The sequence below is a fragment of the Phoenix dactylifera genome, chromosome 11, assembly GCF_009389715.1.
Source record: "Phoenix dactylifera cultivar Barhee BC4 chromosome 11, palm_55x_up_171113_PBpolish2nd_filt_p, whole genome shotgun sequence".
Lineage (NCBI taxonomy): Eukaryota > Viridiplantae > Streptophyta > Magnoliopsida > Arecales > Arecaceae > Phoenix > Phoenix dactylifera.
Genome location: NC_052402.1, coordinates 25,971,668 through 25,998,751, shown reverse-complemented (window position 1 = coordinate 25,998,751; position 27,084 = coordinate 25,971,668). Strand labels below are relative to the sequence as shown.

The 27,084-nt window shown below is 39.6% G+C and overlaps 1 protein-coding gene across 3 annotated transcripts in view; it reads left to right on the top strand.

Moving 5' to 3' along the window:
- Positions 1-27,084, top strand: part of LOC103696536 (translation initiation factor eIF-2B subunit delta-like) — a 56,331-nt gene that overhangs the window by 17,788 nt on the left and 11,459 nt on the right. For 2 of the 3 annotated variants that reach the window (XM_039131978.1, XM_039131977.1), the window contains exons 6-7: positions 14-68; positions 8,329-8,436. In XM_039131978.1, the coding sequence (XP_038987906.1) occupies positions 14-68; positions 8,329-8,391 (118 nt within the window). In that variant the 3' untranslated portion in view covers positions 8,392-8,436. Of the gene's footprint in view, positions 1-13; positions 69-8,328; positions 8,795-27,084 lie in introns of those variants that run through there. The other variant, XM_008778197.4, reaches the window with a different exon arrangement.

The window sequence follows — 27,084 nt, the reverse complement described above, 5'->3', positions numbered from 1 at the left end:
GCTGCATTCACAGCTATGATGCAACACCTTCGGACTATATATCAATGATCATCACAGATTATGGAATGGTAAGCAAGTTGACTCTTTAAGTTTTCAAGTGGGGTATCTAAAATTTTACCAGCTATGGCAAAAGGAATTAGAAAATCATTGTCTTTAATTTCAATTTCTTTTTCTGTGTCGAGTGGTACATGTGATAAAAATTGTTGCTTGCATAAACAGAAGGGACATGCATTTGGAAAGCAAATCAACATTTATAATTATATTAGAAAAAGATGTATTCTCGAGGTAGAACATATAACAAGTTTTTGCCTCAATCCTGGTTCAGGGAATAGAATCTCTCATTTTAAGTAAAATTTCACAATTTAAACTCCAATATTTGAGATAGCTAGGCTGTATGAGTTCAATTTCCCCTTATCGAACCAATCTAGCATTGCACTAGCTGTATTTCATTTATTAATAGTTCTAGTACAGAATTTCACATAATTTTGGTGCTCATGATCTTGCTTCCATGGAAGCTCTTTTATGGAATTTCTTGACCACATGAGAAGTCATGATGTCTATAGCAAATGGCTAGTTGTACTTGTTTGAGTCGACGACTAACCATTTGAATAATTTTTTTACTTATACTATATCTATGATACAAAATTGTTGGCTGCAATGCTTCAAATCCTTGTTATTTGTGTTAATAAGGTGTTTATCAGGAAATTCTTAAATTTCTTAAGCTCTTAGAATTTGTAAGGTCAATGCTTGGTCAAAACATAGATGTGCTTTAGTTGTACTCTGGGGCTAGGCATGCCGTGGTTTGGCTGGACCACCCAAATCATGCTGGACTGGAGTACATTGGGCCTAAACCAGTAGTATGCAAGGAATGCAAAATCGTCTCGAATCGGATGTGTTGTGGTTCAAATTTGGCCTAAGGGTGACCACGCCAGAGGAGTCGAGGGAGCTGCTGGAAGGTTGAGGAAGAGGGTGAACCATCTCCCGCGCGACGGGATACCTACACAGCCTCACCAGTGGTTCCGGTGAGGGCTCTCCGACGCTCAAGTTAGAGTAGATCTCAGATGGATCAAAAGTTCTCTAGGCGTTCTCTGATGGGGCTATTTATAGTCTCCATAGAGGTGCCCAGGTGGCGAAGGTGTGGTCCGTCATCATGTGAGGAGATAGTTTTTAGCCAGATGGCGCGCAATTAGAGCTTGCTTGAGGCACAAGGCGTAGGCCATTCTTGTGAATGGTAAGGCGTTGGTAGATGTGGCAGGGCATGGCTGGGGTAGCAGGGCATGATCCCTGATTGATATGTCATGACGTGGCCAACAAGCAAAGCATAGTGCATTGAGGCTGCTGTAGGGCATGGCCGCAGCATGTGGACGACGAGATTGGCCTTCTGGGCTTGGCCTTCTGAGGTCGGCCTTCTGAGGTCAGCCTTTTGAGCTCGGCTTGGCCATAATTGGGTGACTTCATGCTGAAAATAAGACGATCTATTTTGCCCCCTATCATTTGCCCCCCGACTCTGAGTCCAAGTTGTCTTTTGGCTCGGGCGAAGGATGTAGTCCAGTCGTTGATCGTCCTGTAATATAGCCAAATGTCTATGGAGATGTATGTGTCGAGTAGCGTGTACCTCTCGCGCAGTTGGAGCTAACTGCTTTAGGCCGAGCTGTCCAAGCCGAGCTAAGTGACTGCTCCGAGGTCGATTTCAACGGCATTCTTTGGCTCATAGTCGACTCAGCAGGGTGCCCCCACTCAGATCGGGACGTTATTGTAGATACATACAGGAGACGGACCTCGTCCGTTAGTGATCATGCGCCTCCACCCAGATCGGGGTGACGTTGGAAATACTTGCAGGAGACAGACCTTGTCCGTTGGCGATTGTGCGCCCCCACTTAGATCGGAGCGACGTTGGAGATACTTGTAGACGACGAACCTTGGAGATCGTATGCCCCCACTCAGATCGGGGCGACGTTGGAGATGGAGATACTCGCATGTCGGCTTTTGCATTCTCCGACCTGGAAATATGTTGAATATTGAAATTATTTAAAGCTGAAGTGGCGTTCCGTACCTTTTGGAGATATTTTGACGACTTCCGAGCTTCGAAGTCCCTCAGAACTTGGCTTAGCACCGGCTGAGAGTCGTTGGAGACCCTTAGACGGCAGGTATTGCGCTCTAGGCTGGGCTGTTGCCTCCCTCTTGAGGTCAAGGAGTCGTTGACATGTAGGATATAGGACCTATATTGGGAGCATCTTCTTCTGCATGTTAAGGTCGGCCTGCGGAGAACCACACAAACGGGTGGCAGATAGGGACCACAGCTCGGAGGGCGCCTGGTCGGCCTAGAATGGCGTTGTAGGCTGAGCCGACCTGGACCATAAGAAAGTTTAGCTTCACAGTACTTTCTCGGAGGGCGCGTGCAGCCGTGATCAGTAGGCTGATAACCCCTTCTGCTAGTACAAGATCTTCTGTAAAGCCGGCCAGAGGGGTGCTCATCTTTTCAAGTTGTTCTACAACCATTGGAAAACATCATGAGACGACGTTCGTAGTGCTTTTATTATCCACAAACCCTTTCACATCAGACTTTGCGAGGGTAAGAAAAATAACTACAGCGTGGCCACGAGGGGTTTCAACACTCTTTAGGTATTCATAAAGGAGGCTCTGGGTCCCGTTCCTCGGGCTCCCTCCTTTTAGCTTGATCACGGATGAACCAACCCAGCCGACCTCGGCAGATGAGTGCCTCGATCTCATCACGGAGCCGGTAGCAATCTTCTGTGTCATGGCCGTGATTTCGATGGAAGCGGCAATACTTCTTCGAGTGCTTCTGCAACTCTGACGGCCATGTTTTTGGTGGAAGTTGGAGGTAGCCCCGACCCTCAATCTCCATGAGGATCTTGGCTTGGGTGGATGTGAGGAGGGTGTATTCCCCAAATTTCTGGAGGGAAGACCTTTGACGAGCTGGGCTCTTGGGTCGAGGAGGATTCTCCTCGCGCAAGGAGGATTTGCTGCTTCGTTGGGAGCGCCCCTCGTGGCGCTTCTTCTGCATCTTGGCAGGTCGTTTGACTGCCTTCCGCCGAGAGGTCATGGCTTCCTCAGCCTTGGCGTACTTGCGAGCTCGAGCCAACATTTCAGCAAAGTCAGCGGAAAAGCTCTTCTTGATGGAGAAGAGAAATTTGTAGGACCGAGCTCCAGTCTTCAATGCCGACATGGTGATTGACTGGTCGAGATCGTGAACCTCCCATGTGGTTGAGGTAAAGCGATCGATGTAGTCTTTTAAGGATTCGCCCTCTTGCTTAACGGCGAAGAGGGAGTCTGAGGTCCGGCGCTGACGCCGGTTGGCGGCAAAATGGGTGGCAAGCTGCTTGCCTAGCTGCTTGAAGGAGAGAATCGAGCTGGCTTTATCCCGGAGAACCAAAGACGAGCTGCCTTGCGGAGAGTCACTGGGAAGGCTCTGCAGAGTAAGGCGTCTATGGCCCCTTGGAGTGTCATAAGAGCCTTGTAGCTCTCTAAATGATCCAGAGGATCAGATAAGCCATCATTTGGCTCGATCTGTAGCATCTTGAACCTCTGGGAGATCGGCTTGTCCACGATCCATTGAGGGAATGGAGACTCGGTTGTAAAGTCGAGGTTGGCGTCTTGCTTTGGGGCTCGGTCTCGGAGTGTCTGTATCTGCCGCTCCAAGTCCTCGACTTTTCTGCCGAGCTCGGGCGGGGTTCCCATTGCAGCTCGGCATGGGGCAGACCCCGCCTCAGATGGTTGCTCCCATGCTCGAGGCGTCAGATTTCGGCGCGAGCTCTCAGGATAATGGCTGCACGACAAGCCCTCCCGGCTTGGGGACCGAGCTCGGTGGGAGCTTCGATGATGGCGACGCTCTGCAGGAGAGCGACGTCCTGAGCGCTGTCCCGAGGACTTGCACCCATGCGGAGGGAGTGCAGGCTAGGCTCCTGCCTGCTGCAGATCTTGAACAGCTGTAGTGAGTGCTTGGACTTGCTGGGCAAGCAGACTAAACTGCTCCGGTTGGGCCTGAGGAGTTCGGTCCGCCGGTTCCGCAGGGGGTGGACTTTGGAGAAAGCTGCCGGAAGTTGGTACCCGGTGTCTCGATGCGTTTGAAGCTCCTTGACCCCTCAACTTTATGATCACAACTCAGGCCCTTCCTCTAGCGCCAAATGTTATTTAAATTTGGCCTGAGAATGACCACATCGGAGTAGTCGAGGGAGCTGCCGGAAGGTTGAGGAAGAGGGTGAACCACCTTCCGCGCTATGGCATACCTGCACAAAGCCTCATCGGTGGTTTCGGTGAGGATCCTCCGACGCTCAAGTTAGAGTGGATCTCAGATGGATCAAAAAGTTGCTTAGGTATTACCTGATGGGGCTATTTATAGTCCCCGTAGAGGTGCCCAGGTGGTAGAGGTATGACTCGTCATCATGGAAGGAGATAGCTTTTAGCCAGATGGCGTGCAGCTAGAGTTTGCTTGAGGCGCACGGCGTAGGCCGTTCTTGTGAACGGTAAAGCGTTGGTAGATGTGGCAGGGCATGGCTGGAGAATCAGGGCATAGTCCCTGATTGATATGTCATGGCGTGGCCAACAAGTAAAGTATGGTGCGGTGAGGCTGTTACAGGACATGGTCGTAGCATGTGGACGACGAGATCGACCTTCTGAGGTCGGCTCGGCCACTGGGCTCGGCCTTCTAAGGTCAACTCGGCCTTCTGAGGTCGGCCTTCTGAGCTCGGCTTGGCCAGAATTGGCGACTTCATGCCGAAAATAGGACGATCCATTTTGCCTCCTATCAGGATGGTTCCGCCTGTTCCGAGCCATACTGGTAGCTTACCAGTATGGTTTCGGCTTTGAAAACGGTTTGCTGCTGGCGTCAGAGAAGAAGAAGAGACAGAGCGAGCGGGAGAGGGAGGAAGGAGCAGCGGCAGACGCCGGCGGAAGGATGTGGGGGCTGGCAGAGGCCGCGGCCACGGTCCTGTCCCCTGTTTCGAAAGTAAAGTCGTCAAGTGGCCATGACCGTGTCCCCTGTTTCGAAAGTAAAGTCGTTAAATCACTTGCCGACTTCACTTAAAAATTCTGAAATTAAAGTTGACTTCATTTGAAAATTTTCAAATTTTTTTCTGCGGCCGCGTCCCCTATTTTGATATAGCCGCGGCCTCAACCTCCGCTGCCCTCCCGCAGCCTTCGTCGCCCCCCTCCCCCCCCCCCCCCCACCCGCGGCCTTTGCATGAATATCATTTAAATGTATGTTTGCTTCAGATGTTACATGTAAATAATTCACAATTCCTTTGTTTGAATTCAAATGAGATGCTACTTCACAAATCTTAAAGGCTCATAGCATTTATTTTATTTGAACCAAGGTTTGCCATACCTGTGCATACCGACCATACCAGACCATACCGATATCGACCGGTATGCAGTACAAGAGGTATACCGATATTCGGTACGCCGAATTGGCCTCTGTACCAAGCATACCAATATCGTAATAGGATGGCGCTTGTTCGGGGTCCGGTACCAAGACAATGAATCTTTATCTGAACATTGCTAAACTGAAAACATCTCATAATACATATTCATGTTCGAGTGTTGCACATATTTATGTATGTAATGGGTTGCAGGCATCCACGAACCGACTCGATATGACATTGAGGTTAGGAGGCAAGGATTTTAGTACAAGTGCTATTTGCGTACCAGTTGTACCTTAATGTACTAAGGTATTGGCGTTGGTATGTCCCATGATATATCATACAAGAATTTGGTGTGCACCTCATTTTTGCTGTGGCAGCACCAATAGGTGTACTATGTATCAGTATGATACTCTACCATATTGGTACAATAATGGTCTTGATACTTCAACTCTTCTAAGGGACTACATTTCTAGGTTAAATGCGTGGTAATTTTGTTTTAGAAAAGGCATTTTCTCTTTTCTCATTTGTCAAATTAGTGCTAGTAGTTGACTACACTTTTAATCACTACCATCTTGGTACCATTTATTAATTATCTGATTTCCAGTTTTGAAGATGGGGGAGTGACATAGCTAATTACATTTCAATTGCTAATGCACGCATAGCTTTTCTATTTTTTTAATTGCAAGTCATGTGAAGCTATGTATAATTTAGCAACCAACAAATTTCAGCACATTGAATAGGATAACACAGCATTTAGATCCATACACTTGTCATATTTATGTAAAAACATAGCATTAGAATAATAGAACATATGAAGAAAGGCCGAATAGCAAATTTGGATGGCGAAAATGGGCTACACTAAGGCTATATCGGCTGCACTAAACTGTATTGGTTTGTATCAGAATAGATATTGACAGACGGGCCGGCTGGTGACCGTTATGGTATAGTACCAGTATGTACTGTATTAAACCGTGGCATGCTGGAACCATGGAAGGGGAGGGAGAGGGCCGGAGGAGTGGGAGGGAGAGGGGGCAGAGGAAGGAGAGAAAGGGAAAGAGAGAGGGAGAGGGGAGGAGAGGCTTACTTGGTTAGTCTCCTAGGTTCGGCAATTGCAGCCGAGGGACGACGGGGAGCGGGAGCAAGGTTGGAAGGTGAAGGACGGCGTCGACAACAGTGAGCGGACGTGGGAGAGAGGTGAGGGTTTTGAATTGCTGCATGGGGGGAGAGGGAGGGAGGAAGAGAGAGGCCGGGGGGGGGAGGTGAAGGGGTAGGGTTATTCGCGATGGGTAGGGGTGGTGCAATCGAGCCGAGCTGAGTCAGTGTCTAGAGGCTTGAGCTTGACTCGATTCAAAATACTCAGGCACGAAACTTGACTTGAGATTGATCGAGCCTTAATATCGAAGTTCGAACTCAACTCGATTGAAAAAAAGCAACACACGAGATCAACTCGAATACTATTAATCGAGTCATACTCGAGCATGAGTTCAAGCTCTAATTCGAGCCTTGCCCATAATAATTAAAAAATATAGTTAAAAGTTAAGAGTTAGGTCAGATTAAAAAATATAAATATTATATTTTAAAATATTAAATTAATAATATATATTATAAAATAAAATATAATATTATTAAAAATATATATACTCGACTAGCCTCGCGAGCTGTTTGACTCATTTGCACCCTAGCGATGGGGCAGCGATGATGGATGGGTAGGGATTTGATGCATAGGGTTGAGGGGAGCGCATTGTTTCTCTTATGTGAGCTGGGGTGGGGTGCAACTATTTAATCAATGGTCTAACCAGGGGGGATTGGGTTCGACTTATTTAATGAAATGGGCTAATCGGGGGGATTAGTTTCGGCCTATTTAATGAAATGGGCTAATTAGGGGTCTTTTTAATTTGGCTTGGCTTGTTTATTGACTGACAGGGCGAACCACCCTATTCAATACGCCCTAAACTGGGCGGTTTGAGACGGTACGATCTACCATGCTCTATGTCTTTTGTGGATATGGCATGCAATATGGTGTTTATTGTATTAGCCAGTTGTTAATATGCTCTTTTACTCAATATTTGAATCCTTGATATGGACCGGTTTGAGAAAATTCCAACTTGCTTCTTTTTATATATGTACGACAACTTTGCAGATCTGGAGCAATTCCTGCAAAGCATGTCTCGTCTTGTTTATGTTCTTTCTGCACATAAAGTAGTATAATATAGTCATCTTTGCATGTCTTAACTATGTATAAGCATATATGTGCCTAACTTTTCATATTCATGGTTGACAAATTTTTGACGCTTCATTTCTTTCTCATTTATTTCAAATACATTTATCATACATATGTCATATTCTGCTATAATTGTTGCAATCTTATGTTTCTACAATATCTTGAGTCTTTTCCTTCTTTTTCTCTCTGTGTCAATCATATATTATGGAATGTGGATTATTTCAGGTGCATGTGAAATTTATAGCTGGCCCTCTTTAATTGTATTTAACCATGTTTTCACCTTTTTACCACACTATTGGATTAATTTTGAAGTGAATGATGATCTTTCTGACCTAGTCTTAAGTTTTAATCTATTTTTTTTCAAGAGAGTGGAGCAGTGTCTCTGAATAGAAACATAGATGACTATAATCATTAATATTTGAGGGATTTCAGTGGTGATACTACAGTTTGATCAATGCTAACTTGAATTGTTTAGCAAATAGAAAATACCTGCTTCACATTTTTTCCACTTAACCTTGCTCAATTTCCTCTTTCCAAGTCATCATTTATTAGGTTTGCTTTAAGTTCATTTAAGGTCTAAGAATGTGGGGAACTGTTAACTAGCCATGCTCTACTGAGAGTGTGCCTTTTAATTTATCTTTTGCCTTTTAATCTTATCATCGCTGTTTATTTAAATTTGCATTATAATCCAAGTTGCATTCCATGTCAAATTTTTTGTTGTTGCAGATCCCACCAACAAGTGTGCCAGTCATTGTGCGTGAATATCGTAGAGAACACTTATGGATATAAAGGTGTCCTTTGTCCATTGCCATCCAGTGATCTCCGTAATCTGAAATATGATGCTTCTAATGTCATCTTTTACTCTCTTTTTTGTGGAGTGTGCATCCAGTTGCATTATCTTAAACTGTGTCAAATATCCTGCCTTTTAGGTTGTGAGGATTTTTTCTAATTTTATTTTCTGGAAATAGTGATCCATCCTTATTTGATTTGCTGGCGCTCTACATTTTGGTAACATGACTCCGTGAAGAGTGTAATATTTCGCCTCTCCGGGTATTTTTTGAGGGTGCTGGTTCTCTTCTGTAATATGATTTTTTTGGTGATTGTGGACCTTTTCATGTAGCAATATCATTTTCTAAACAATGGCCAATATTTATCTCTCAAATTCATAGCTTGCTTGTTTTGGATTTCGTTATTTGTTTTAGTTCATATGATCTGATCATGCATCGACCTGTAAATTGCATGCACTGATAATTATTCATCTGAATCTAGCTGGATATGGGCGCAAATGGTTCTGTTTGACTAGTATCTATTTCATTGTTAGTATCGTCCAAAATAAAAGTGGATGAGAATATGGATATACAATTCTGATCCATGTCCATTCTTAGCCTACTTTTTGATTTCATGTGGCTTGTATAAATTTCCAAAAATGATTTAACATGTAACAGCATTCATGTCATCAATTCATTCAATAGGGACATTTTTAACCTGGTTAATTCCATCCTTGAATCACTTACTCGAGTCTTTTAATCCAAAGTTGGTATCTTATTAGTTTTACTAAAATCTATTAAAAGGATTGTATGATGGAGTGGGTGCAGTTACCTTACCTCTTTATGGTTCTTTGTACAATCTTTTATTTGTTTTGGAAAAGTAGTAAAACGTAGTTGGACATGTATGCTTGTTGAGAAAAAAATATTATGCATGTAAAACAACTGCAGATATTATCTAATTTATATATGCTTTCACTAAAATAAACTTATATCCATATTTATTTTAAACAAATTTACATTTTGCTCATATCTGATTGATATCCAAATTTGTTTTAAGCAAATATAGAAAATAGAATTTGTTTAAATTCGATTCATTTCCATATGTAGTTAGAACAAATATAAAACAAATTCTAGCATCCGACTAATATCTCCATCAATATTCGTAGCTTCCAAATAATATAGGATAAGAATGAACTTATATTAATAACTGATCCAATCCAGGCAGCTTTTATCTCTCATCTTGAATTGACTATAGCATTAGTTTAAAATTCCTAAATTAGTTAAATTAATTAGAACCCAATGAGTCACCTCATTAACATTGGCCTAGACAATTTCTCTGTGTAGCTATACATCTGGATTCCCCGCTTTTTTTAATTTCCTTTGTGAAGGGGGTGGGGGAGGTTTTGGGTGGATGGGTATGCGTAATGAGATTAATTATATGATAATGTTCTAGGACCTGCTTGGATGCAAGCATAAGTTATTCATGGATAGGACTCTTGGCTCTTTGGGAGAGAATAGCAATGGAGGAGAAGAAAATCTATGAAGAAAGCATTTGATCAGGAGCATTCTGTATACCTATTTTGTTGGGTCTTATGCTCTTAAGTTCGAAAATCTCAAGGATTGTCACTCCAATTGCTAATCTGTGCTCAAAGTCTCAAAGGAAACCATATATAAAGTTAATCTACAGATAAATCAGACTGACATCCAAACAGCCCTTTAATTCATAAATGAGATGTTATGTTTTTGTCACCACCAAATAAATATGAAGTTGTTTATTTTAGATCCTAATGGTATGTTCATAATTGTTCTAGCTAGTATTATTAAGCAATTTTTATTAAAGGTTTGTTCCCTTGGTGAATTTCTAGGAACTCCATAAACATAACCATGGACATCATTAATAGGGGTTTGCATGGTTTGGGTTGGGTCAATTTAGGGGTATTCTTGAAACCGAACCAACTTAAACCAGTTTTCCAAAACCGAAACCGAAACCGAAACCAAAATTGAACCGACTATGTAAAACTAGTTCAAATAAATAAGCTTCTATCAAATGGGCAACTAAATGGGCTGGGCTAAATGGGCTTCTGTCCTTTTTAGGTTGAATGGGCTAAACATTCCAATTCATCCCATTACATGTTCCTAACCAAACTGTGCTGCTAGATGATTTTGCTCATGTAAAACCAATCATGAGTCAGTCATCCCACTAGTTAGTGATGTCAAGCTAAATGACACAGTTATTGGCATGAAATGGGCAAAGAAGCAGTAAGGTGACATTTAACATACTCTATTACTTATAAGGAATATATCGTGTGCTATGTGTTTTACAAGTAAAATTTTAAAGCACCACAGTTTCGCAGAAGGGGATGGTCGCAGATATTTGTATGCAGTCGTCAACAGCAATAATGTCTTTTAGGCTCTGTCAGATGACACTATAGAAATTTTTAAAGAAGTGTCTTCAATGAGGATTCCTGATGAGTGAATGATTTATGCCAAAAAATCTGCCACATCCCAAACAAACTTTTCCTGCATCACTAGAAACTGTGTCAAATAGATAATAGCATTCGGTGCGGAAAAGGGAAAATGAGTGTATCCGACGTTTGAAGGACAGGGCCTATTACAGAAACAGAACTTTAATGACAAAGAAGGTTGTCCACACAACTCCACAGAATTTTCTCACAAGCAGGCAGTCATCACATCATGATTCTTCTCAAGTCTAAACTTTTTATAATCATAATTCTGCTGTGCAAAATGTGTGACATGAGGCTGTGTTTCAGAAAGCCTTAACCATGTCAGAGATGAAGTTTAACAAGGCTTTGTCTCTGTCTCAGCAATTTTTCTTTCTAACAGGTCCAACTTGTGTAGGTTGTGTGGAGTAATCTCTCTTACAGATATAACAAGGGAAGTCATACCTATCTGGTTCAATACTCAGCTTTCTGCGAGCATGAGGGTCAGGAAAACAGGAACAATTGCAGCACATGGATGTTTCAGAGTATGCCTACCGACCATGGTATGCCGTACCGGCCCAAACCGGATGGTACAGAGCGTACCGTACTGGTTCGATACTGGTATCTAGTATAGGTGGTGTATCGAAACTTGGTACATCAAAAAAACTCAGTACTGTACCGATACTGTGCTAGTGTGGCACCGGTATGGGGTTCAGCACCGAGATGGCGAACCGTGCTACTGACAATGTGATGAGTCCATTTAAAAATCACTTCGTCCATAGGTTCTTCCGCCTTGGCCAAAAGAGAACATCTTGCATTTACCAGATAGCAATGTCATAATCATTAGGCAACATAAAAAATTATCTGTTAAAAATCAGCAAGAGAAGGGAATTTTAAACCAGAAAAAAAAAAAAATCTTTTCAATAGATGTTTCGTAATGTCAAACATAGATTATCTCTAATCAACAGTAAGTTCTTTTAATACTCTCCTTTTTGATCTCTCTCATTCTTTGCTATCTTATATTTACCTTTTTCTCTCCTTCCTATTATTTATCTCTTACTGCCACCTGCGTCTCTTTGAGGTTTGAACCAATCCTGACTGCTACCTTCCTTAGTGCATCATATGCAATAGCTACGAAAACACCTTCCACTGAAATTTTTTTAACAAGTACACAAGAAGACTGCAACCACTAAAGCAAACCATAATCCAGAGGCACGAGCTTAACAACAATAAATTGTCTTACTATCAGCAACAGGCTTAGGCCCCGTTTGGCAGAGCTGTTGGCAGTAGAGCTTTTTAAGTAGAGCTTTTATAAAAAGCTATTTGTTGTTTGGTAACTATATTTCTAAAGTGCTGTGAAACTTTAATATATGTTTGGCAAACAAACTGGAAAAGTACTTTTGGTATGACAAAATGACCATAAAGAATATTGCATAGTATTATACAACAAATATAATCTATATTAATACATAAATATAAGATATAGTATAATATTACTGTAATGTAATATAATATTATTCTATTAGTTAATATAATATTGTATACTATAGCATAATAATATAACATGATTTGATATTATATAACATAACATATCAATATATTATGATATAATGTAATATAATAATTTATTTATAGTATAATACAATATTTTGATATAAATATTATAATTATTATTATTATATATTCATATTTTATTAATATAATATTTTTAGAAACTATTTTTTGAAAAAAATAGAGGCACACAATCATAGTTGCAAAAGTGAGATTTTACAATTTTCTTCTTTTCAATGCTTTTCTTGTTCTTGCTTTTTTTATACATAATGAGATGTTATAGGTTGGTTTAGATAAATCACTGAATTTCAAAAACACGTCTAGGCAACATCAAATATAACAAAATATCAAGTATAATAATACCTTGATCATGTGGGAAGGAAGAAAACCAAGGCTGATTAAGATTTCTTGTTTGTTGGGGCTCCTGCAGATTTTCTTCTTTGTGCATTATGATATAAAGAGACACTTTCTGTAATTATATGATTTTATCATGGGTATTTTGGTCTAAAAAGAAAAATATTATAAATCTAAAACAACTTTCCGATGCATGCTAAAAGTACTTTTTCGAAGAATCTTCATTTTAGATCTTCTCCCAAATAGACGTTTTCAGCTTTCTGGCAAAGATAAAACAGCTTTCCAATTTTTTTACCAAGTACCTTATTCTATCCAAAAGTATTTTTGGAGGGTCAGAAAGTGTTTTCTGGTCCACCAAAAGCTCTGCCAAATAGAGCCTTAATACTACTCTTTTACTACTCTTAGCTTGATGAAATAAACATATGTTATCTTACCATCTGCGAATAAGATTGCTTTGATGTTTTGTTGGTGTGGCCCATTGGCAACATTTTTTGACCTTCTGCAAATAACCATATATTGTGTTACCCAAGGTTGGCTTAGTACCGACAAGCATGCCGGGCGGCGACCGGTACTATATGGTACCAGTTTGTATCGTACAAACTACGATGTACCAGAACCACGAGGAGGGAGAAAGAGGATTAGAGGAAGGAGAGGGAGGGAGAGGAGAGTGGGTAGAGGAAGAAGCAGAGAAGGGGAGAGGATTGAAGCTGTTTCTTGATCGAAAAGCCCTCAAGGGTCAAGGTTAGGATTTCACCTTGCCCGCTTCAGTTTCTACTTTTAAAGTCTCAAGAGAGAGGAGGGGGAGAGGGGAGGAGGACTTACCTGGCAGGGAGGGCTTCAAACAACGTTGGGAGAGCCAAAGGAGCTTCAAGCCCTTGTTAGTCTAGGGGAGAGACAGAGAGAGAGAGGGAAAGGGGAGGTGTCGGGAGAATCGAAGGAGCTTCATCTTTGAGCTTTTGTTTCAAAGTCGAGGGGGATGGCAATTGAGAGCTTTGAAGTGAATTAAAATACGAAGTGGTGAACCGTCTTGATGTAATGAATCGTGCCAGTAGCTGGCCGGTCCAGTTTGGTACATCCAAAACTGGCTAGTCAACACGGTTCGACCAACACTGGTCTTATCATTTGCAAATAACCATATATTTTCTGATGTTTCGGTTTCCTATAGAGGGGGATTTTCGATGATGTGAAGAGGGAGGGAAAGGGTTTTTGGGGATTGTAGCAGAGCAGTGGCAGCAATGACTGTTCTAGCGGCCGTGGAGTGGCCGAGGATGGAGATGATGGCGGAAGAAGGATGGTGGAGAGGCATGGTTGATTGTTCCTTGTATCCATGGTTCTACAAGTAGAAACTAGGGGTTCAAATATTTTTGAAAGAAGCAGAGGAGAGGAGAGAACCTGAGTGAGGGTCGGAATGGTGGAGGGAGGTGAGGGAGAGCCTAGGGCGATCTTGAGTGGTGTACGGGTAGTGTGGGAGGAGAAATGAGCCTCAAGAGGAGAGCACAATCAAGGTGGCCAGGGCTTAGGGCTGCTAAAGTAATTGAACCATTGGGGGAATTAGGCAAACTGGTATATATATGTATATATATAGTATCCTAGTCTAACCTATATATATATATATATATATATATATATATATATATATATATATATATATATATATATATATATATATATATATATATATATATATATATATATATATATAGATATATATAGATATACATATATCTATATCTATATCTATATCTACATACATATATATACACAGATTGGTTCGGTTCAAATTGGTTTTGTTAAAACTTAAATCAGAACCGAACCAATATCAATATATATATATATATATATATATATATATATATATATATATATATATATGTATGTATGTATGTTTGTATACACACGGGTTGGTTCGGTTCAAATTGGTTTTGTTAAAACTTAAATCGAAACTGAACCAATTTTTCCAGTTATAAAAATCTTGAAGCTGAAACCAAACTGAATGTGGAAAAATCTGACCCAAATCAAACGGAAATAACCAATTCAGATCGGTTTTGAGATTTTGTCGGTTTTCTTGCACACCCCTGTGATATCAATCCTAGTTTTACTTTGACTTATAACTTGTAAACATATTTTTCATGGTCTTCCCTTATTCCTAGTCTTCTTTACAAACTTGAGCACCTCTGGAATACATGCTTATAGCTAGTTGCTTGATTCTTCACAACATTATCTTTTTCGGTGATTTTTCTATCTAAAAAAGAAGATAAAGTGTGCTCATATCCAACTTGATGGTAATACAAGATCAGAATAAGTTAGGCTGATCTATTGGGTGGATGCAGTGCAAAAGAATAATACTCTCTCAATTGAAGTTCTCATCATAAATTCATGAATCGTGAAGTTCTTAATGGAATCATCAAAGAAGGGAATTCCATCATGGTTCCATCAATCAAAAGTGATATCGATTATAGACCATCATTCAAAGTAGTTGTCGATGTGAGGGTGAGCGTTGGCACAATGGTAAGTTTGCTCTACTATGACCTAGGTGTCATGGGTTTGAAACACGAAGAGAGCTTCTCTGCATATGGTGATAAGGTTGTGTACATCTGACTCTTTCCAGACCCATAGTGGCGGGAGCCTCATGCATTGACTGCTCTTTTATTCAAAGTGGTTTTCTATTTAGGACCATCAATGAGAGATTCCATAATCAACTGATATCCGCTAAAGGTGCATTGAGATAGATGTAGTGGTACAATTTAGGAAAGCTTCTACTGGACTTGGCTTTTCATATTAGGAATCTAGTAAGAAGTGAAAGATTGAAGGGATGTGGTGGTTAACATAGATGGCTAGGTTTTATGCTTGGCCACTTACCGGGCCTTCTTCATCTTCATTCGAGGAAAGCAACATGCCATCAACTATGTTGGATACTTATCTCAAGGAAGTTGAACATGTTAGGTAACTACAATGGAATGCTCGAGAGAGATTGAATGTGGTTCTACTTTGACTCAATTCTCACAATATTTTTTCCCCTCTAGGTGTCACATGTGTTGTTTGTGACAAATACTTGTGTTTGTGTACAAAGTTAGGCTGGCTCCACTCTAACAATGCCCGGATCCAAATACTCAAGTTTTTATCCATTAGGTTTAGATCTCGATGGTTTAAATTACATGACAAAGAAGAGACAAACTAATTTACTTTCTCGATGGTTTAAATCTCCATTGGAAACTAAGTCTCGAAAATGTCCGGGTGGATGGGTCTTAGCGAAAGATATCTGCAATCTGGTCAGAGGAGGAAACAGAGTGAAGTTGTACAGTACCACAATGAATGTGTTGGCGAATGAAGTGACAATAAGTCTCAGTGTGTTTAGGATGCTCATGAAAAACATCATTATGAGCAATTTGAAAGGCACTTTGATTATCATAGTAAAGAGTGGTAGCACCATGATGAGTAACTCTCATATCCTTTAGCAACTATTTTGTGCTAGAGAAGTTTATCAGTAGCATCAACAACAACCTTGTATTTTACCTCAATGTTGGACCTGGAGACAATAGTTTGCTTATTACTATGCCAGGAGATAGGGGTCACCTAGAAAGAAAAAATAACTTGTAGTAGAGCATCTATCAGTAGAATCATCAGCCCAATCAATATTAGAGTAAGCACTTAGGTGAAAAGAGGAATTGACAGCAAAATGCAAGTCATGAAATAGAGTACCCTTGATATAGCGCAAAATGTGCAAACTAATAGCATGAGTGGATCGAGGAGTTGCCATAAACTGACCGACTATATAAACATCATAAGCCATGTTAGGATAAGTAACCATAAGATATATAAGACTACCAATCTTGGTTCGTCTTTTTGGTATTGGATCCCATGCTGGTACATCTTATTACAGTGTTAGTATATGTCCGGTATGGTGGCCGGTTCGGCGTACTGAGGGTCGATATGACCCCTATACCGTGTACCTGTTTGGTACAAGCATGGTAAGATATGGGGCGGGTATGCACAGGTATCGATCGATACGGCAAATTTTGCTACCAACTATCTGTAATGAGTAACATCAGGAAGAGTTCTATCGATGGGTGTTAGTTAGTTTGACACAAGTCTCAAGAGGTGTAGAAGTAGTCTTGCTATCTATTAATCCAACTTTAGAAATAAGATCAAATGTATGCTTGACTTGTAATAAATAACACCCATCAAAACTAGATGTAACCTCAATGCCCAAGAAGTAACTCAGTGCTCCCAAGTCTTTCATCTTTAATTTTTGATTAAGATACTACTTAAGATCATGAATGCCGGTGAGATCATCCCCGGTTATAATTTTGTCATCCATAGGGTAATAATAAAGTGATACCTAAGAAGTTTTGCTGATGAAAAGAGCTGAGTTATAAGAAATGTGAGTGAAACTAAATTGAGAGATAGTGGCACTAAATTAGCAACTTGGGTTTGAGGAGCTTAAGACCATATAAAGCATGACGAAGCCGACATACCCTATTAGGTGGATGAGGATAACCTAGTAGTGGCTGCATGTATACTTCTTTTGAAGGATCACCATTGAGGAAGGCATTCTTGACATCCATTAGAAAAAGTGGCCATTGCCTTGTAGCAGCAACAACAATAAGGCTCCTAACCGAGGTTAGTTGAGCAACTAAAGTAAATGTTTCCTCATAGTCAATCCGATACTTTGTATAAAATCTTTAGCGATGAGATGAGCTTTATAATGCTCAACTGAACCATCTGATCGGGTTTCAATTTTATAAATCCATCTGCATCTCACCAAAGATTTGTTTGGAGGTAAATCAACAAGATGTCAAGTGCCAGTTTTCTTCAAGGCTTGTAGTTCTTCTGCCATTGCTGGCTGTCAAAGTGGATCAGAATTTTCCTTGCGAAAGGTGCGAGGTTTATGAAGAGAACTAACAACAAAGAAACAATAATAGTCACGAAGATGAGAAGGAAGTGCTCTTACTTTGGTAGAATGACTTAAAGGATCAATTTTAGAGGAAGATGGAAGAGTAGGATCAGCAGACAGAGCAGTTCTATTAGAAGTAGGTGCATCGACAGAGACTTGAGTGAGCTCACTTGAGGGCACTGCATCAGAATATTTAGAAAACATCTCAACTGAAGGATCAGTAAAGATTGAGGAAGGAGAAGAAATAAAGAACTGTGATGTAGAAGAAAACATTTTATGTTCCTAGAAGACAAAATGATGAAAATGCAGAGTCGTTTGGAAATAGGGTCTCCACACCTATAGCCCTTATGCTTAATTCCATAACTAAGAAAATAACACAAACAAGAACAGGGTTCCAATTTTGTATGCTCATGAGATTGCACTTGGACAAAACAAGCTCGTCCAAAAATCTTGAGTAAATTATAGTTGAGTAATGCCAAAAAGACGCTCATAGGGAGATTGATTACCAAGGATTGGAGAGGGATGCGGTTAATAGTATAGATGATGGTTAGAGCAGCTTCTATGCGATTTATGGTATAGACGGTAGTTAGAGCAGCTTCTCTCGAGAAACATTCAAGACATGAGGCAGAAATAAGTGAGGCACGTACTATTTCCAATATATGCCTGCGCTTACGTTCTGCCCTCCTATTTTGTTGAGATGTGCCGAGACAAGAATGTTGAAAAACAGAACCACTTTGTTTTAGAAAAGCGAGATGGATTTGCTTTTTATACTCCATAGCGTCATCGGCATGAATTTTAATGTTTCTAAAAAATTGAGTTTGAAACATTTTGACAAAGTTTGAGTAAGTATAAGGTAATTCAGATATGTTGTGCATGGGCTATATTCAAGTAAAATTAGAAAAATCATCAACAAAAAATAACAAAATAGTGAACCACCTGTAGTAGCAACGAGAGATGGATTCCAAATATCAGAATGCACTAAATCAAATGCTTCATAAGAGACAGAATCACTATTAGAAAAAGGTAATACAGTTTGTTTTTGCAAGTTGACAAGACTGACTGATTAATATGTTTATCTTTGACAACACCTAAATTGCCACTAGAAGCTAAAGAATGCAACCAACCAAAAGAAACATGACCTAAACGAGAATGCTAGAGACCCAAGGAGGATGAGGATGAGGTTAGAGTAGCTGCAATGTGAAGAGGAGGGACCCTAAGTGATGTGAGCTCAAACATGCATTTAACCTTATGCCCTGTCCCAATAATCTGCTTTGTCTGTGGATCTTGCATAATACAGCCATTATGAGAAAAATGTAAGTCGAGACACCCATATCACATAGCTGACCAACAGATAAAAGATTTAGAGTAACTTTAGGAACAAGGTACGTATGAGAAAGAGACGGGTTAGGAGTTGAAACGACCTACGTGACTAATAAGCATAGCAGATCCATCTGTAACATGAATACTAGGCAAGCGTGATGCAGAAATTTTGGAAGAAAATATAGTTGGATCAGAGGTCATATGGTTACAAGTTTTACAACAGACTGTGTCAAAAAATCAAGTAGTACCTGGAGTGACAGACATGGAAGAAGAATGTTTACCAGAGTTGGATGCACACTGAGTCAAACAAGCTTGTAGATCACTTAAAGAGAGAATGCTTGGTAGGAGAAGAACTTTAGGATCTTCTTTGTGATGTAAACATCATTTGCTTGAGTAAAACATTTGCAGTAAGACTGAGATCACAAAAAGAACATTTTTTTTTGGCATCATCTAGTCAAAATTTGCTATAATTAAATAACATTAGCAATTTTCTTGTAGTTGGAGAAGATTGTCATATTCGTATCAAGCACACAATCTCGTATCAATGGTGATATGCTATTAGTTTCTTGACCAAAGCTGGTGAGAAGCTAAAACTTTGCCTGAGCAATATTTAGCATCATTTATTAGTTAGTTCTATAGTTTTATATGGAAAATACTGTTTTAGATATTTTAATTTGAGAGGAGAAATTTGGGAAACTTGAAAGTGGACAGCCTTGTTCTCAATTTGGGAATCAAATGATAGTTTTGTTGCATCATTACCTTTATCACATAATATCTTATGTGATTAATCCCTTTGGAGTCTAATTTTCATTTGAGCAAACTTAATTAACCAAACCTAACTCTTTTTTCCTGCACACATAATTATATCTCATTACACCATAATCCGACTTGGCCTATTCAACTAAAAACCTAACTAGTAGAATGCATATGCCCTGCATGTTGAGAAGTTAATGGAAACAAAACTAGAAAATTATGTTCAAAAAGATTAACGAGATCATACATTGAAAAAAGTAAAAAAGCAAAAGTAATCCAAGAAAAACAATAAAGTGGAATTATTTGTTCATACAAATACTGAAAAGAATTTCTAGATTATGATAACATTGATGAATGGGTAAACTGCATTTGCTTATAATTTTTTTTCTTTTTAGTAAACAAGGGAGTGGCCAGTCCCTAAAACCCTTAAATTTTTCCACTGAAGTGAAGGTAGGATTTGATCCAAATCCATATAGAATAATTAAAGAAGTAACTTGCAGGCTAGCCAGCACCTTCCATTTGTCTCAAGTTTATATGAATTATTTTTTTATTTTAAAATTGGTGAATTTCAGAGAAGACATTGGGGGTGGGGGTGTGGAGGCAGGTGGCAAGGAGGCATTAGCTTCATATTTATGTTCAATGCCCAATTGCAAACAAAAGGTATTATATCAAGGAAACAAAGTTGAAGGGAGGCTAAAGCATCATTTGAGATGAACATGTTTGGAGAAGGATCCTTGGAGCATAGATACAACAATCTTGGACTGACCCTCCATCCACAATTGTATTGCGTGCAAAATCTAGAACATCAATTGTGACAAGTTTGCTGGAAGAGTTGTGGATTGTGAACTTAGCTGCCACACTTAATAACTGGTTCAGCGTGCCATCAAAAGGTCAATCTTTAAGAAGGGATTGTGACGCAACAAAAGTTCTGCTTAATGAAATATGGAAGAGTAGTTTAATCAAGATGTTGTCCATGAATGAGGTGGGAGCTATCCGCTAAGATAAAACGAGTATCTTTATTGTGTACCAAGCTATTGTGAAGTAATTACTCCATCCTTCCTGGTGAAGTAATTTTCCTTAGGTTAGTTGGGGTGGTTGGGTTGAAGAAAAGTTTGAGTAGATTTGTAATGCTAACATAATACGACTATGCTACCGAGAGGTATAACCCATGATAATACGAAGCCAAACATTACATCTTAGCTTCTAAATCCATCACAAACAAAATATAATAAATCAAAGTTCAATTTCATTATCCATCAAGTGCAACTAATATTGGTTCAGAGCATCTAAATCCAAACATAAATACCAAACCCATAATCCTCAATATTCAAAAAATCATTAACTAAAAATTTATGGCCAATTTAAAATACTAAATTTTTTTTACAAAATCGTCAAGCTTGCTAGCGCGAACTTCAAGCCTGGACCATGCTTCGTTCCTATCGATTCTATTCGTCTGGAGAGAAAAATAAAAATAGAGATATATGAGCAACACGGCTCAATAAGTAAATCTTTCAGTACTTTACTGGATCAAGCATAAGTTTTTACATACATCACTAAATCATTTAGAAAAAATAACTACCACATACTAATAGTTTAATCATAAACAATCATGCTCTTGCATATGTATAAATCATGCAAATACATAAACATGATTTCCAATACCTAAACAAAATCACAAATCATGCTAACCTTTACAAGTCATAAATCATTTGTTATTTTGTCATATTATAATTTATAATAATTTTTTCAGACTAAATGCTAAGGTCATCTTATACTCGTGACAGGACCGTAATCAATATCATGCCAGTTGTTGTAACCTGTTGGCTAGCCCGTATGCCAAGCTACTATAACCCGCTGGCGAGGGCCGTATGCCAAGCTACTATAATCTTCTGGCGAGGGCTGTATGCCAAGCTACGTATGCCAAGCTACTATAACCCGCTGGCAAGAGCCATATGCGAAGTTACTATAACCCGCTGGCGAGGGCCGTACTTGGCTATTTGAGAGCCCATAGTCCTTTTTTAAAATAAAATTTCTTAAGTCATATTTTCTTAAATCATATTATCTCAAATCATACATGAATAAACCGCTAAGAGACTATATAGAGTTTATAGTTTATAATTAAACATTTAACAATAGAGTAATCATGAAATTATTCTTTTTATGATAAAATACAAATTTCATAAATATGGAGTTCATAGTTTATAAATAGTGCCTAACGGTAAAATAATCATGGAACCATTATTTCGCAATAAATCATAAGCTTCATATTATCGTATGCTCAATCCTTCATTTGAAGAAAACATGATATCTTTGTTGGGAATTGTGTCCCAAAGCCAATTTTTAATTGTAAGAAATTGGATTATGTATATATATTTTATTAAAATAAATAAAAATTTATTCTGGTAATTTTCTATTCATCACAAGTGTTGCATCTTCAAATTGAACTCCTGTGTATTGTGATGAAGTCCTTAGGACTAATTTAGTGGATAAAAGAGGTTTTATCATTTAGTCCTTAAACCAGTTCGCGACCAAATGACAAGCTGTCAATTGGACGATAGCTATGTCAAGTATAGGTCGTTGTGTGCTATTTAGTTGGTTGTCCTCTTAAACCAAGGAGTGTGGAGACACTGTATGGCATACAGGTGAGATGTAGGAGTACATCGTCACTGAATAGTGACTCACCTGCGTAGCACTCCACTGTCGGGAGTTAGCTCGTAAAACGTATGGGCATAAGTACCCCTTAGACCTGAGACTGTCACGGTGACTTGCAAGCAACTCACTGTACTTAGGCACTGGATGACCTGAATTTCTAATTCAGGGATCGGAAGGATGCTGGGTGCAGTCAAGTACTCGCGAAGTCTGTGTACGAGTCAAGATGGGATTGACCGCTCCAGATTAGAGGAGTTGATGTCTTGCTGTATTTCAATTCAGTAAAACCTTGGCCAGGGTAAACCAAGTGATGGTCACTTGATTTGATTAATTGAAATATACTATGGATGACCGGATCCAGAGTTCGACAGTCCACTCTGAGGTCATCTTGAGCATCGAAGGTCATAGGGATGAATTATGCAACAACCATACGTCTAGGTTCTTGAATGTTGCTTTGCATATTTGACCTATCCGGACGTCGGGTATCATTGCTAGATGGTCACCTCGATTAGTGCATGGAGTAGTTCATGTACTACCGGCTTAGTGTTCGAACCTATCGGAGTCACGCACATTAGTCAAGCTGAGTAGGAAGGTCTTGACCCAATTTAATTAAGAATTAAATTATGGGTCATTTGGAATTTGGCTCTGTCTATGTTCAGCTAGCACTGAACATGAGGTACATGCTAAATTTCATGGATGAACAACTAATTAAGTCTGTATTTCGGGTCAATCAAGTTTTAATTAATATAATTGAACTTGATCAGGACTCAATTGTTGAGATTGGATTTGATTGGGTCTAAATTAGTGTAATTGGGCTCGATCATGATTTAATTGGGATTTAATTTCGTATTTGTTCTGATCTAAGTCGGACTTGGATCGAGCCGAAACTAGACCCAATTGAATCTCCTATGAGTCAGACTCATGTGGAATTTTTTCGGGTCAAAAATTCATTCAAATGGGCTGCAAATTTGGTTTAGAACCAAATAGACTAACTTATGATCAAATGGGCTAACCCATTTGTATCAAGTTGACTTTTCCCATTTTGTGAGGTTGCTGACCGTGAATAAATGCCATGGACCCGTGGACCACTCCCTTCACATGGACCCTTAGCATTTGTTTTGTGAGCCGCGACTCACCTGGGACGCATGAAACAGAGCTTCTCTGTTTCACGCGTCCGCAAGCTTTCCGACCGGCGATTGCGCGGCCAACCGGCCTCCGGCCAGACGGCCGACTGGACCGGAATGTGCGGTTTTGAACCGCCAACATTCCAGTCCAGTTTGATTTTTGAAATCCGGCAATAATAGGCATTAATCGCTGGTTTATTCCATGGTTGTTTTTGAAACAACCGTTATCAAATTCATTCATATTTGATAATGAATGAATTCAATAACGCTGGACCATTACGCCTCTTAACTCCTCTCAGCGTTGGCCTATTTGTAGGCCACCGTTTTCTCTCGAATGGAGAGAGAGAAAAAAAAATTTTTTTGGGAAGAAAACGTCAGACAGAGAAGGAGATTTGATTCTGTGGAGAAGAAGAAGAAGAGAAAGGAAGGAGTCCTTTCTCTCTGGTGGTTTGGAGTTCGGCCCAGATCCGGTGTCCTCTCCTCCCTTCCATTCCCTCTGTGATCGGGATCAAGAGACGGGCATCTGTGGCTTGTGCGTGCTGTGAAGAAACGGGAGAAAAGAAACTGAAGAAAGAAAGAAAGAGAAGAAAGAAAGAAAGAGAAAAGGGAACGTCCTTTTTCTGGATTTCTTTTCTTCCAAGGGTCCTTTTGCAAAAGATTGTTTTGCACGAGTAAAAACATCATCCAACCTTCTTGCGAAGTTTGACGTGCATGCGAAGTAGAGGGCTTGTAGATCCAGGCCTCGCAGAGCTACCTTCAGGGATCTAGATCCAGATCCAGATTCAAATTACCTCGACCAACTTCCGCTACGGCCTTGAGGTAATTTTACACAAAAGTTAAATTTAATATTTATAATTGTTATAAATAAAATAAAAAAATTAAAACTGATTTTTCATGCCTGGCGTTCGATTTTATCGGACAACTCGGGAAATTTTTTCTTCAACTGGTATCAGAGCCAGGTTGGCCGATGGAATTGGCCTATAATATCTAGAATTATGCATGATTTAATTTTTAAATTTAGATTAGATCTAGATTTATTGATAAAATATCAATCTTGTGCTGAATTATAAGGTTGTCCTGCTATAAGGTTAACCCCTTATAGTGAAAAGGTTGTCCTAGCACAAAATTGAGATTAATTTGTATCATAAAATAAATAGTTTATTTTTGTGAAATTATGCATAATTGATGTTTATGAAATTTCAGTTTTAAATTTATTATGACCACAAAATTTAAATATAAATTGTTTATATTTGGAATAAATTGACACCTTGAATCCATGATCATAATGCATTTAATAAAGAATTAAATGTTGAATTTAAAATTTAAAATTTGAATTTCAAATAAAGATTTAAAATTCAAAATTTGAAATTCGAATTAAAATTTAAATTTGAACATGGGATTTGGGGATGGGTTAGCACAATCAGATTAGTTGACTAGGTTAGACCTAATCATGAAATCAAATTGAAATGGACTAACTTAAGAAACATGATTTAATCTAATCAATAGTTGAACTAGACTAAATCAAGGTTTATAAAATGATCAAACTCAATAGTTGTAGTTTATCATATCCAAACATTTCAATTGGATCTGATTGTGGCTTAGTGGTCGAGCCCGAGTTCCCAAGGATAACCTAAATCAACTTGATAAACCAATTGGTGTCTAAGGTAAGTCGGCATTTGATCATGGTTTTTAATTGGGGCTACCTCTTACCTGGCCAACATAGTTGGTGTCTAGGAAAGAGGTTAATGGAGTAACCCTCCCATGATCTCTCTTACCTAGCCAATTTGGTCGATCAAGTTTTGATTAAGGTATCTTGATACTTGGCACTCACCCATGCCATTAAGAAAAATCAGTGTGACTGATTTAGGTGTCTAATAGACCAATAAGAGCTAGTCCTCTATATGATTTGGTGAAGTCAGTGGGAGGATTTAGAATTATCGGTCAGTGTTACATATCATTTAAAATCCTCTAAATTATTAGGTCCTTAAAATGATAAAGTTATATAGATAGCTAGATCATAGCCTCCCGTTAAGGTGAATGATAATAGGTCCAATATTACAGTTGAACATGCAGGACGCTTCCGTCTGGTGTTCCTCTAAATACTGGAATTATCCTTCATTATATGATAGCTTTTTGAGCTATCTAATTGTGATTAGGTTGGCCGAGCCTTCCTCGGGCCTGATCATACATTAGGTAGTATCATCGAGTTAGTTCATTAATGGTTGGACCTAACCAGGATTTTCAGTGGAGGCCTCCGCCTACTGATTACCACTTGGGGCAAAATTGATTGCTAGAAATTGTTTAGAGAAATAATTGGTAATGTACCTACCCTTAGATGCACATGGGTTGGCCGAGCCTTCCTCGGGCCCGTATGCAGTCTATGCGGATTCTAGTACCCACTAGGGAATTAAAGTAATTCCTCGAATTAAAGGTAGAGGCTACTAATTCGATTAAAATAGTGGGAGAAAACTTTAGACTAAAGTCCAAGTCTTTAGGATTAAATAAATCATATACTGATTAGTTGGATTTTTCCTTTATTTTTCAGATATGGCTAACTCATTGTCCCTCCGAACACTATTAGACAATGATAAGCTTAATGGACCTAACTTCGATAGCTGGTATCGAAAGATGAAAATAGTATTAGAGCATGAGCGGATCCTGTATGTGATATCGGATCCTGCACCTGAGGAACCTGCAGCCAATGCACCACGTGCAATCAGAGACGCTTATCAGAAGTGGCTCAACGATCGCACTACAGTGCGTTGCATCATGAGGGCCTCGATGAATGATGAGTTTAGTCGTAAATTCGAGGAAGCGCAGCCAGTGGAAATCCTTCAAATGTTGAAGGAGTCTTTCGGCACACCTGATGATGTTGAACGACATAAGACCTCCTGTGCTATATTCAATGCCCGCATGAGGGAAGGGGCATCGGTCACCGATCATGTATTGTATATGGTCGAACAAATCGATCGCTTAAGTAAACTTGGCTTTCCTTTGCACGAGCAATTGGGCAAGGACGCCATTTTGAACTCACTTCCCAAGTCCTACCTGACCTTCCTTAGTCATTATAGAATGACTAAACCTGAAGTATCCTATCATGGTTTGCTAGGTTTACTGCAGACCTATGAGAAGGATCACCAACTCAAAAAGGAAACGGTGAATGTGGTAGGTGGGACTTCTGCAGGACTTTCTTCCTTTAAGAAAGGAAAGAAGAAGAAGGTGCAAAAAGCTCGTGCTGGGTTCTCTAAGCCCAGCCAGACTAAGAAGCATAAAGCCGATAAGAGCAAGGCAGAGTGCTTCTTCTGTAAGAAGATGGGTCATTGGAAGCGGAACTGTCCGGCTTACATAGCGTCCCTTGATCCAAACAGGCCTAAGAAGAAAAGCAGCAAACAGTTGCTGCACAAGGTAATTATATGATAACACCTTGTAATTTTTCAATTTATGATTCTACCACTTGGGTATTGGATACCGGAAGTCCAATTAATATTTGCAATTCGTTGCAGGGACTTCAAGTTAGTAGAAGATTCAAGAATGACGAGAGATTCCTGAACGTTGGAGATGGAAGATCAGTTCCAGTCCTAGCTTTAGGAGTCATTCAGCTTGTTTTTGAATCTAGAGTAGTCATATTA